This window comes from Syngnathoides biaculeatus, chromosome 4 (genome assembly GCF_019802595.1).
Source record: "Syngnathoides biaculeatus isolate LvHL_M chromosome 4, ASM1980259v1, whole genome shotgun sequence".
Lineage (NCBI taxonomy): Eukaryota > Metazoa > Chordata > Actinopteri > Syngnathiformes > Syngnathidae > Syngnathoides > Syngnathoides biaculeatus.
The window spans coordinates 17511337-17524731 of NC_084643.1; the positions used below are offsets into that span (position 1 = coordinate 17511337).

Genomic DNA, 13395 nt, shown 5'->3' on the forward strand with positions numbered 1-13395 from the left:
TCCCAATGGCAACCACATGTTCGAACACACGGAAATCACTACTACTGGAGTCATACATTGTGTCCATGTCACAAATGGACTTTGAGTGACGGAATATTCCAGGATTTCAACATCCATAATGTGTCTTTCATTTTAGAGGCCACATGGCACTCAATAACGCTACGTAACTTTGTGTAAACTTTTTTTTTTAACCTAGTTTATGTTTTGTTTTGGAGGGATGAAAAAGGTAGATCATGTCTGAGATTTTTGACTGTTGTATTTAATATTTAAAGTTCACTTAAGTTGCAACTAAATTGTTAAATGTACTGATCTCCTGGCTTAAGTTCTTTTTAATTATTTTCTTTTCAGTTTAAAATGAAGCTATAGGTGACAGTTTTATTTTGTTTTATTACAAAATAAGACCTTTTATTATTTATTATATACAGACCAGTGTTCCAACAAACAAACAAACATATGTACTCATACAGTTGTGCTCACCATTGTTGGCACCCATGTTTTTTCAGGACTAAATGTGGAATATCTCCTGCAGAAAATAATCTAGGGAAACATTTTTCTGAAGGGAACATGTTTGATATAAAATAGAAAATTATATTTAATGGACATGAGCAGCAGTATGTTCATGGTATGTTTTTTAAGGAAAAGAACACTTTGCCAACAATCAACCATGGTGGAAGATCCATAGTGCTTTAGTGCAGTGTTCTACATCTGGTAGGGAAGCCTTGACTGTATCATAGCTATCATGTAGCGTAAGAAAATTGTGCGATTTTGCAGTGAAATGTCTTACCCAGTGCAAGAAAAACTGGTTTGATTTGAAGATGATCAGTCCTCCAAAAAGTCAATAAAGCACATGATAAAGCACACAGGAATGTTTGGAAAGAGGGAAAAAAAATTGCCAAATGGCCAGCGAAAATTCCTGACCTCAATACAATTCAAAATCTTTGGGGGTAGCTAAAGTCTCCCAGTGGGGTGAAGAATCCTGCAAATATACACACAAATACATGTGCGCAAACACTAAAATTGTTAAATTACATGGGATGGCCAATAAAAAAAGCTCCTGATATATTTTTTGTCAATTTCCATTTATTTCTGAAGGTAGAAATGTAAAGAAAAAAACAGGCAGGCACACAATACCCTACCCCTACGCCCCTGAAATTTTCTCAACGGATTTGCGCTTATCTCGAGAATGGTCATTTTGGGCTGAAAAAGTCGGAAATCCGCCGATCGGCGGAAAATTCTCATCCCTGTAGAGAAGATAACTTCCACTCGAAAATTGATGTTACATACACTTTAAGCTCTCTGAGCAAATTCATCACACAATCCCTTTTACCTCGTAAATTGTACTTTTGTTTAAGAACTTGCCACGTTGTTGGGTAGCCAAACAGCTGTCCAGGTCTGCAATTGAACAGCCCAAATTTGAACATTTTCAGAGGAATAATTATTTCTGCTATAGAACCCAGTTTCGTTCAATTTTCTCTTCAAAGACCTCAAACTATGCCTTCATGTCTTCCTGTCCAGGAATGCAAGATGGGGCGTTACCAGATGGTGCGTTATCGGAAAAGCTATATACAATATACAGGGAGTTCTCTGTTTAAATCTCGACCTAAAACGTTTCAACTTTACAACACTCAAGTCTTGTCCGCCATTATGGCCCCAGCACCATAGTGTTTCTGCTTAACTCATCCATATTGCTTATCTGTGTTTGTGCGCTGGGAGTTTATTTGCCCTTTTCACCCATCTTTTTTACAGATTATGGCCCAAAAGAAGAAAGCTGGGTTCTTGTTTTTTTTTTTGACCGTGGAACCGAAGCTTACCATCATTTAAAAAAAAAAAAAAAAAAAAAAAGAAAAAACGGAAACACCAACGGACATGGTGGACATAAAGACGTGGGCTTCAGTCAGATGACCGTAACAATTATTATTAAGGACAAAGCCCATAATTTAGCGTACATGAAGGGTTTCGTCCTTATGAGGGATACAGTGATTACGAAACAACTGTTTTTGTAAGAAAAAAAAAATAATGAAGCAACGTTCTTTGATTGTTGCCGAGATGGAAAGATTACTTACGTTATGGATCGAGGATCTGAATCAACGTAGGCTTAATATCAGACTCATCTTCATAAAGGGAAAAGGCAAAGCGCATTTTCCTAACTTTGAAAGAGCAGAAATGAGAGGACACATGGGAGGAACTTATTGCTAGCAACGGCTACCTGCAATTGCTTACTTAGCAACAGCTGAGCCCAGCCTCTCTTCCCTAAATAGTAAGTGAAGCAGCAGATATTTTTTACTTTCATGTATTTTAGTTTTTTTTACAGTATACTAAGTACACATACCCACCGATTTTCCGTGCCGCTTATCCACACGAAAGTCGCGTGTGCTGAAGCCTATCCCAGCCGTCATTGTAAATTTTGACTTTAACGGTGAAATCAAACTTAAGTCGAAATTCGATTTAAGTCACGACTGTGGGAACAGAACTCAATCGTAGACCGGGGAATCCCTGTATTTCTTGAGCAGGAGAGTTGCTGAAAAAAACTGTGGGATTTCCAAGAATGTCTGAATAGGAATTCTCCCTTTCCCGGTGTCCGGTAATTAAAAATAGGCCCCATAGCTCAGTGGTTAGAGCAGTGATTTGGTAAACGAGGGATCGTGAGTTCGTATCTCACTGGGGCCTCTACTCCCCAAGAGGGGCTGGGTCGGGAAGGGCACCCGGCAGAAAAATTGTGCGAAACAAATATGAGCGTTCATCTGAGATGTCACGCTGTGGCGACCCCTAACGGGACAAGCCGAAAGGAAAAGAAGTAGATTATCCTTTCATCCTCAATCAGGCTGTGCCAAGGTGGAATTTTAACATTATACACCATCTCATCCTGTACTTTCTACTTTGGCTTCACACGAGACCTTTTTTACTCAAAAAAGAGAAAATATCATCCAGTTTCACCAGTATTTCTTCTATTATTCACGAACTCTGACATTCATTAAAGCAACAGCACTTTTTTTTTTTTTAACTTTTACCATTATTATCGAGAGTAAACATAAGCAGCATGTGTAACTCTCTTTGCTCGACTTTGCCCAGACTGTGGTGCTAACTAAAGAACTGGTGGTGGGCGGCGTTTGTAATTATGAGTGTACCCCTTTAAGAGCAGAGGGAGGCGGTGTCAGGTAAACTAGGAAGAAGTAGTACCCTGAGCAGCAGCTCATTGTTAGAGACCGTGTGCTTCCGTGTTAAAAAAAAAAAAAGGCGTTAGGCTATGGTTCACTTCGCTGGATCAGTTTTCATGTGCGCTAAGTGTCCGACAAGTGCGCCATTGCACATTTGCGCAGCTTAGAGGGAACATTGGTCAAGACTACACAAAATAAGACTTCTTTCAATATCATTGTATTTCTACTCGTAACAAATTTTACATGCGTGATTTTTCATGCTCGACTGTGAAGACTTGAGTACAATGACGCGCGGGCACATACTGGATTCCTGTCTTTTATGTTTTGTCTTTTGTTGTTGTGTTTCGCCTTGTTTTGCACTTACAAGCCACCATACTTAAGAATGTGTGTATCATTAATGCTGTCTTGTTGGTTTTCTGAGAATGTACTGCAGCTAGCACTAACTTGTTTGACATGTAGCAATAAAAAAGTATTCTGAAAATGTGGATTACTCTCATAAATCACATTGGACTGCTATTATTTTAAACACTACTCATAGTTAACAAAAATCCTCTTGTTGCAAAAATAGATCTAGAGCATCAGGAGGCCCCCAAAAATGTAATTTCCTTGAAGTAAACACCGCCAATCCCACAAAGGTTTTATGCTGGCGGTAACCAGTGGTTATGGGAAGGAAGAACATTGGATAGAAAAATACTGCTACATAATTCCACAGAATCTGATTCAGGGTTTTGTTTGGAGTTTTTGTTTTCTATATTGCTGTAGGTGGAAATGTACCACATTGTCAACATCTCACAGGATATCAATTATAGAGCTTTTGCAGTTATCTTCTACAGTTAACACAGCTTCCCCTCAATGCAGTGCTAATCTATACCTTTCATAGCTGATTCATAATTTCACCTGGCACCCATTAATAGCTACAGGGTTCCGACTCATTGTTCATTAGCTTTTATAGTATGGTCAAGTTATGACCGTATTTTGGATTGCGGTCTTGATCAACCACAAAACATCTGCTCTTTAAACTTGTTTGAATGGACTCACTTTTTATCAATAGAAGTGTTTGCGTTTCTTTTGCTTCCAACGCCCAAAAACTATTAACCCAGCCACTGCCAAGATACCCAGGCCCAGGACAGTGAAGAGCAGAGTAAAGAAGAGCTGGACGCCACTCATCCGCTCCTCTTCGATTTCCACTGCCAAGAAAATTAGATCATGCTTATAATAGTGAAATTGGTCGCTGCAAATGTGTTCTTTTAGTCACATTTTGAAATGAAACTGTCTTCCTCTCCATTCATTTGTTAAGTCTACATGTAGTACAACATTCACTATTTGATCTATCTATAAAATGAGGCTGTCCTCTGGAGTCAAAACTACACAATGGCCCATTTCATGTGTATTAATGTAGATTGACTGGCACAGGATTCTCATGACAGAAAATCTCTCTGAGGATAGAGCCCGGTTCTTATACCTTGAAATGGGCCCAAGCTGTGGTCAACCCACGGGATGAGCAGGTCTTCCTCTGGGTCTCGCTTTACTGTCAGCTCATACAACTTCATTGAGATGATGTCATGGTTATCTGTATGAATAGACATATGTCGAATACTATATGCTGACCTCCTGGTGTACCAGCAACGTTTTTATTTTCTGTACCTGAGAGTTCTCCGGTGGCAGCCGAGGCTCCAAGGTAATAGCCTTTAGGCAAATGTAGACCTGAGATGTCGAGACAGTTTTTCTGTTGACCATTGACATCTATTATTACCTATAATTGGGGAAAGGAATCCTCCATATGAATCAGGAATAAAGGGGCATCAGTAAAAGCTCACTTATTTTATTTTTCAATTGAATGTACAGTACATGTAATTGAAACATTTTAGTCACACTGATGGTTGTGCAGCATTAGGAGAAATGAGGGGTTTACTTTAATACAGTAGCGCAGAATATATGTGCGTGAATGAGAAAAGTGGAGGGGGAAGAGTGAGGCTACAGGGAGAAGAGATAGCGAGGGTGGACGACTTCAAATACTTGGGGTCAACAATACAGAGCAATGGAGAGTGTGGTCAGGAAGTGAAGAAACGGGTCCAAGCAGGTTGGAACAGCTGGCGAAAGGTGTCTGGTGTGTTATGTGACAGAACAGTGTCTGCTAGGATGAAGGGCAAAGTTTACAAAACAGTGGTGAGGCCGGCCATGATGTACGGATTAGAGACGGTGGCACTGAAGAAACAACAGGAAGCTGAACTGGAGGTGGCAGAAATGAAGATGTTGAGGTTCTCGCTCGGAGTGACCAGGTTGGATAGGATTAGAAATGAGCTCATTAGAGGGACAGCCAAAGTTGGATGTTTTGGAGATAAGATTCGAGAGAGCAGACTTCGATGGTTTGGACATGTTCAGAGGCGAGAGAGTGAGTATATTGGTAGAAGGATGCTGAGGATGGAGCTCCCAGGCAAAAGAGCGAGAGGAAGACCAAAGACAAGGTTTATGGATGTGGTGAGGGAAGACATGAGGGCAGTTGGGGTTAGAGAGGAAGATACAGGAGATAGGCTAAGATGGCAAAAGATGACACGCTGTGGCGACCCCTAACGGGACTAGCCGAAAGGAAAAGAAAAGAAGAAGACTTTAATACAGTAGCGGCTTTCTTATGTAATAGCCAATACAACAACAACAATAAAATGTAGGCGGTGTGGGACAAATGACACTGAAACAAACAACACCTAATGTGTCCAAGAGACTAGAAAGCAATGCAAAGCAAATTTATGAGTTATACATGATGAAAAGCATTTGAAAACAAAGAGATGAAATATTGAAAACGGGATAAAACCAAAAATGACAGACAAAATATATATATTAAAAAAATGCGCACAGTGCAAGTAATGTGAATAAAATGTGGATATACTCTAAAAGCATGAGAAAAAAAGTTTCAACCTATGGGGTCCCTCAAGGGTCAGCTCTTGGACCTCTCCTGTTCAACCTGTATATGCTACCCTTGGGTCAAATACTTCAAAACGTTAATTTTGACTATTATATTTAGCAGTATCTCGAGATAACTACAGTTCAATTGAGGTATTATGCCACTGTCTAAATTTAGTCCTACTCACGTTTCCAACCTGTTCAGCAGTATATTATGATCTACCATATTAAAAGGCGTGCAGAGCTCCAACAAGACCAAAATGTACACCTTTACAGAGTCAGTATTCAACCTCATATCATTTAGCACTTTGATAAGAGCAGGTTCTCTACTGTGATGAGTTCGGAAACCTGATTGAAATTTGTCAAAAACTCCATTTAAATTCAAGAAATTGCTGAGTTGATTAAAAATAATATGAATGGGAGTTTTGAGATGACTATAGCTTGCTAACATGGAGTCTTCCAGTACTGTTTTTTTAGAAGAGGCTTAACAGCAGCTACTTCAAGAGCTTTGGAAAACTCGCCAGATTCCTTGGTAATCTCTTGGTGCTGGTGTGTCTTCCTTTTTGAATGTCACATATTTTTGGACTTTGCTCCCAGTAAATTCCAGGGAGAACTGCTGGGGGGTCCATTATCCTTTCCACAGTTCACGTCAGTCCTCGTTGTTGAGCTCGGTGGGTGCCTGTTAGCACACCTCTGCTCACCATTTTGAGACATCTCTAGAGTGGTTTCATTCCCCGACTGTCCATTTACATCCACATAGACTTCAAGACGGCAGATTTTCGATTCCAGAATTGACATACTCTGCAGTAGTCCATGATAGTCCCCAGTAGAGAAGTGAGGCATCTTGACGGCTGGTCTTGTTGCTAATCAGCAGGCCACACTCACGTAATAATGAAAAAACTGATTATCCACAAAAAAAGAAAAATACAGTCCCACAGATTTAAAATTATCCAGGAGTTGCTGCTTCTAAAAAAAAATAAAATTAGAAGAAAAACAAGCTTATCAGCAAGAAAAAAAGTCAACAGAGGCAAAGCAAGCAGAGCAAGAGCAAACGCAAAGAAAAAAGCATCTACAAGACAAATTCGGCATTTCACGATTGCATGATGTCAGACCACTACAACAATTCCAATGAAATTGGGACATGTAAAATAAAAACAAAATACTGTACAATTATTTGCAAATCATGTTAAATGTTGAATTGAATACACCACAAAGACAAGATATTTCATGTTCAAACTGATAGTTGCAATAAATTATTCTTCTTTTCCTTTCGGCTTGTACCGTTAGGTGTTGCCACAGCGTGTCATCTTTTTCCATTTTTTCCCCATCTCCTGCAGCTTCCTCTCTAACCCGAACTGCCCTGATGTCTTCCCTCACAACGTCCATCAACCTTCCCGTTGGTCTTCCTCTCACTTTTTTGACCGGCAGCGCCATCTTCAGCACCCTTCTACCAACATACTCACTTTCTCGCCTCTGGACAGGTCCAAACCATCGAAGTCTGCTCTCTCGAACCCTGTCTCCAAAACATCCAACTTTTGCTGTCCCTCTAATGAGCTCATTTCTAATCCTATCCAACCTGCTCACTAAAATAAAATAAAAATAAACAAATAAAAGGTTTGCATCCATCCATCCATTTTCTTATCTGCTTATCCTCACAAGGGTCGCGGGAGTGCTGAATCCTATCCCAGCTGTCAATGGGCAAGAGGGAGGGTACACAGTGTCCTGGTTGCCAGCCAATCGCAAGGCACATAAAGTCAAACAGTCGCACTCACATTCACATCTACAGTGCCTTGTGAGTATTTGGCCCGCTTGAACTTTTCAAACTTTCGCCACATTTCAGCCTTCAAACAAAGATATAAAATTAAAAACATTTTTGTTAAGGATCAACAACAAGTGGGACAACAATTGTCAAGTGGAACAAAATTTATTGGATATTTTAAATCTAAAAATAAAAATAAAAACCTGAAAAGTGGGGCGTGCAATATTACTCGGCCCCGTGGCGCCTTCAGCAGCAGCAATCTGTTCAGGTGTTAGAACTGGCTGTATGGTAGGCACTGACCCAGGTTTTAACAGTTTTTTTACATCAGATATGAGTCCTCCACCAGTAAAAGTGTACGGGGTGAAATGTTTATTGCATATGACAGACTGCTGGCCGGGTTTGGAAAAATGAGCCCTCTTCGTTGGCACAAACCTTACCCACTTTCTTCTGAGGCTTGGGTCTTTTGGAAAACAATGTCAACTGTGACCAGAATAAGTCAAATTGCTACAAACCCGAACCACACACGTGTTCCCCATTTTTACGAATTGGTATTAGTTTACAATCACTGAGGAATTCTCGAAACGAATGGGTTTTTCTTCGGCTTAAACCAGCGAGGCTCCATGTTTATGCTCATCACACAACAGAATGTTTATCTTAAGTGACGTCAGAGGTCAACCACATGAAAGGAGGCTTTTTTTTTAAACATTGGAAACTCGGTCAAAGTTTCCGGACTTCAGTTCATAAACATTTTTTGGTAAAACATCGAAAAGGTGATGCATTTTATGGTACAGTTGAACATATATTGTCATCTAGAGAAGATAATTTGCGTTAGAAATGAGACATTCCATATACTTTACTCTGTCTCAGTGCAATTATGAAATCAATAAGAAACCAGTCAGATATAAAAATAATATACATCTTAACTTCGTAATGAATTTGGTAGTATGTAAATAATTTCTCATCAAATTACACTTAAGCACATAATTACTCAAGTATTAAATAAAAAAATATATACAACTACCCGTACTAAATGATATTTATCAAAACTAATCACCCTATAGTCTGTTCTGTTACCAACAACGGTCTTGTCAGTTTTTAATTAGTCTATGGTTTGACCAGGCAGGGGGTTAAGGATGCTGACAAGAGAGCCTGGTTAGGTGCAGCTCACACTGCAGACCGTCCGCTGACCGGAGCAGACTGCACCGCAGACTGTCGGGCGTCTAGCCAGGCTCTGCTTCTTATACTTTAAAACCAATCCACTAATATGTTTCACTCTCGAGTTCTGCAGATGTTGAATGTGCCTAAGTGTTAGCTCAACAATATAGAATAGTAGCAAAACTTAAAATGAAGAAATTAACTATTTACGCAACCACAATAGCGAGATATTTTTCAAAGTTACTGAAGATGCACTCGTATGAAGTCAGTGCACACAAACCGTTGTTAAAATTAAAGATTATACCAACCAACCAAAAGACACTTACTCCCTTAGCATCCTTCCATGACGCCGTAAGATTCGGCTCAAGTTTCATCAGTGACCGATATGCTGCTTTGTTCATTGTTTAAAGCACTCTGGTCACTTAGTGCAATGCAGCAAATAAAAAAATGAATTCAGGAAATTTAGATGTTCATTCTAAAATCATTGAATCAGATGGAGGGGATGGTTATACTTGCATGACAGACAGCTCAGGGTAACGCAGCACTGCCACATGAGACATGCGTTTTTCAACAAAGAAAGTGAAGTTAGTTGAACGACTTACGCCCGTAATATTAAACTGTAGCCCAAAAACACAAGTTTGAATGACTCAAAGTATTTTAAAGAAAGTAATTAACTTGTTTTGCTGGGATAACTGAATTTTACAATTTAAATTACATTAATTTATATTTTTATATAAGTCTGTGGATATTGCTTTAGGCCAAAAAATGGGAGTTAGCTTTTTTACAGTGTAATTGTACCTTAAAGCCCAAGTGTCATCCCTATAAACATTCTAAAATAGATATTGTAATGAAAAATACATAACATTATTCACTTCAATGTCTATACGAAAAAATAAATGTGAGCCGAGAGCGCGTCATCCATGCGCAAAGTTGCAGAAGTGTCATTCTACGATATCTAAGTGGTCGCCATATTGGCTGCATCCTCCGTCCGTGACGTCACCCGGACATTTGCCAATGAAAACACACGGTGCACCCTAACTATGGGAGACAAACGCACCCCTTCTGACACGGAAACTCTTTTCAAAAACTAGAACACCACACAACCGAGTGAAGTTACCGGGGCAATATGACACTATTGTTTCGAGCCCTCGGGGCAATATTACACTATTGTTTCGAGCCATATTCAGATGATATGCGATCACGGCCAAACTGCATCCCCGTCCGGTCCACTTCCGCGGCAGAGATGAGCCATCGTGGATGAGCCGGCCGGTGTGGCTTATGACAGAGCCGAGCCGTTCTGCTTTAGGGGGGTGTTCACATACGCCGCAGTACTGAGCAACACAGTCGAGCCCGGGCGCTTTATGCGCACACGCGGCTGAGTGAGGCATTCTCGGCTGGGTTCTTCAGAGCCACCCCCGTCGGCAAAGCCCGACTCGCAGCCTTCGCAGAAGCAGTGACCGACAAACGCGGCGCCTCACCCAGTGTGGCTGATTTTCGGCGCCGTGGTGGTATATAATGGAGCCGAGCCATGCTCCTTTTAGGGGGATGTTCAAAGCCCCCACCGTACTTACTATGAGCTCATTTCTAATCCTTTCAAACCTGCTTACTCCGCGCGAGGACCTCAACATCTTCATTTCTGCTCCCTCCAGTTCTGCTTCCTGTTTCTTCAGTGCCACCATCTCTAATGTGTACATCATGGCCGGCCTCACTACTCTTTTATCCACTATCCCCTTCATCCTAGCGGAGACTCTTCTGTCGCATAGACACCTTCCGCCAACTGTTCCCTCCTGCTTGGACCAGTTTCTTCACTTCCTTACCACACTCACCATTGCTCTGGATTGTTGGCCCCAAGTATTTGAAGTCGTCCACCCTCACTATCTCTTCTCCTGGAGCCTCACTCTTCCCCCTCCATCTCTCTCATTCACGCACTTAATTCTGTTTGACTTTGGCTAATCTTCAGTTTTTCGTTTCCAGTACATGCCTCCATCTTTATAATTTTTCCTCCACCTGCTCCCTGCTTTCACTGCATATCACGATATTATCTGCGAACATCATGGTCCAAGGGGATTGCCATCTAACGTCATCTGTCAGAATATCTATTACTACAGTAAACAGGAAGTGGCTCGGAGCTGATCCCTGATGCAGTCCCACCTCCACCTTAAATTCTTCTCTCACATGTATGGCACACCTCACCATTGTTCTGCTGCCATCATACATGTCCTGTACCATTCTAACATATTTCTCCGCCACACCAGACTTACGCATGCAGTACCCAGTTCCTCTCTTTGTACTCTGTCATAGGCTTTCTCTAGAGCCACAAAAACACAATGTCGCTCCTTCTGACCTTCTCTGTACTTTTCCACTATTATCCTCAAGGCAAATAATGCATATGTAGTACTCTTTCTAGGCATGAAACCATACTGTCCCTAATAGAAATAGAGGTTGTCTGAACTTTTGGAAGATTCTGTAATTCAAGCTACTTACTTCTGTCCTGAGTCTAGCCTCTGCTACTGTAGGAATAATTGTGATCATAATTATCATAAATCTGCTTCCAATAATGAAATGCTTTGCTCTGCTCTAGATAATGTGGCAGCCTCCTCGCAGGAGATAGCAAGAACAAAAACATCTAATCATCAGAACTGTTAGAACTGCTGCCTGTTAAAGAAATGATGACCACACATGTATTCAGCAATCTCACACACACACACATGAACAAACATGTACAGCTTATTTTCAACTGTTTTGCTTGTCGCCTCCTTTTTGTAACATCCATGTAAATAAGGGGCGTCTTAAAACTAATGAATAGAGGTGCTGAGTAGAGGATAATCAGAGAGTGCAGTGGTGAATTGTATGAGACAGTTCCTCTCCTCTCTCCTCGCGAGACTTGAACTGGTGTCTTTGGTTCCTTTTTTGTCCTGTTTAATGAATGTCTGATTGGTGAACCTGACATTTACTTGGTCCTTCGAGCCGGATCTCAAGATACCGGAGGTTTCAAGGGGCCGAGTCGACGTCCAGGCAAAGACCGTGGCCACGGCACTTGAGACCCTTTCCGGGACTGGGCCTCGACTTTGCGTCTGGAGGCTGAGGGTTGACGAGAAGCCGAAGGAAGTGAAGACATCTCTGGTGAGTAGGAAACGTGTGCATGTGTAAAAGTGTTAGAGGAGGTTGGCTACCTCATTTGAACAGGAAATTGAGTGACAACTGTTTGAGGATGCAGAGGTAAGAATTATCCGCCACTTGTGGTAGAAGCCTGAGAATTACCTCAAACGGAATGTAATTGTTACCCTGTTCAGGGGAAGTCAGTTTAGTCACCCTAGGTGAACCGCTGACTTCAACATGGGAAAATCATCCAGCAAAATAGTTGACACAGAGGATCTTAGACAAAAATTACCATGTAAGGACTGGAAGTTTGTAGAAATCCAATGTCCTAAAATAAAATATCTAGATTTATGGATAACAAAATATGGCTTTGCTGGCCAGCTCAATACGCAAAAAATAGTTAACCTGCAGGATAAAATAAGAAACACACATAAAAATGATTTGAAAAAAAGAGTAAAGATGGCTATGACGATACAGATTTTGGATGTTAATAGCCACAAAAAGAAAAGAGGGGAAAAAAGGATAGAAAAGGAAGAACAGGAAAAAATAGACAAGAAGAAAGAGGAATCAATTATGTTTCATAGAAAGGAAGATGATGAGACAGGACCAGTAGGAGTAAGGCAGGAAGAGAGGCAGGGAGTTACACACCCACACACCACCACCCCAGTTATAACGCCAACTGCTCCGGGGTATCCAGTGCTGTATCCGCCTTTACCCCCTTTACCTCCCCCACACTATGGAGGAACAAATAAAAGAGTAACTAGATCAGGAGGAGCAGAAATGGAATGGTCAAAAACATGGGGAAAGACTTTCTCTCCTGTGCCAAAAATAGACCAGTCCGACGAAAGCATTGAAGAAACATATCCCATGATAGAAGTGGCAAATCCTAATATTCAAGATGATCAACTACCCACCATTTTGACACATAGAACCTGGACTCAAGATGATGTGAAAAGGGCCATAGAAGGTATCACATCTCATAAAGTTGATGTAACAGAATTCATCCAGGGAATGGAAGACTTAAGAAAGTCTTACCACTTAAATGGTGTGGAAGAACAACAAATTTGGATGACAGCAAAGAAGGGAGATTTGCACAGTATCAGAGGAGATTGGAAACCAAAAGATAAGAACGAATTACTTCCTCACCACAGTCGGGAACTTAATCATCGCGTTAAAGGATTAATAGAACGCACTTCTGCTAGATTCAGACAAAGAGCTAATTATACTGCCATTGGAAGAGCAAAACAAAAAGAAGATGAAACATTTGAAGAATATAGAATCAGAATGACTGCATGTTTTAAAGCAAACAGCAGCATTCCTGAAGATCAC

At 40.8% G+C, this 13395-nt stretch overlaps 1 protein-coding gene across 9 annotated transcripts in view; it reads right to left on the reverse strand.

Moving 5' to 3' along the window:
• Positions 1–13395, reverse strand: part of LOC133499064 (VIP36-like protein) — a 79723-nt gene that overhangs the window by 48323 nt on the left and 18005 nt on the right. For 7 of the 9 annotated variants that reach the window (XR_009794535.1, XM_061816567.1, XM_061816565.1 and 4 more), the window contains exons 6-8: positions 4800–4908; positions 4618–4725; positions 4194–4342 (exon numbers count right to left, since the gene is read on the reverse strand). Coding sequence is in view for 8 of the 9 variants with exons in the window: in XM_061816567.1 (XP_061672551.1) it covers positions 4200–4342; positions 4618–4725; positions 4800–4908 (360 nt within the window). In the remaining variant the exon portion in view is untranslated. The remainder of the gene's footprint in view (positions 1–4193; positions 4343–4617; positions 4726–4799; positions 4909–13395) is intronic. The other 2 variants (XM_061816569.1, XM_061816568.1) reach the window with 1 other exon arrangement.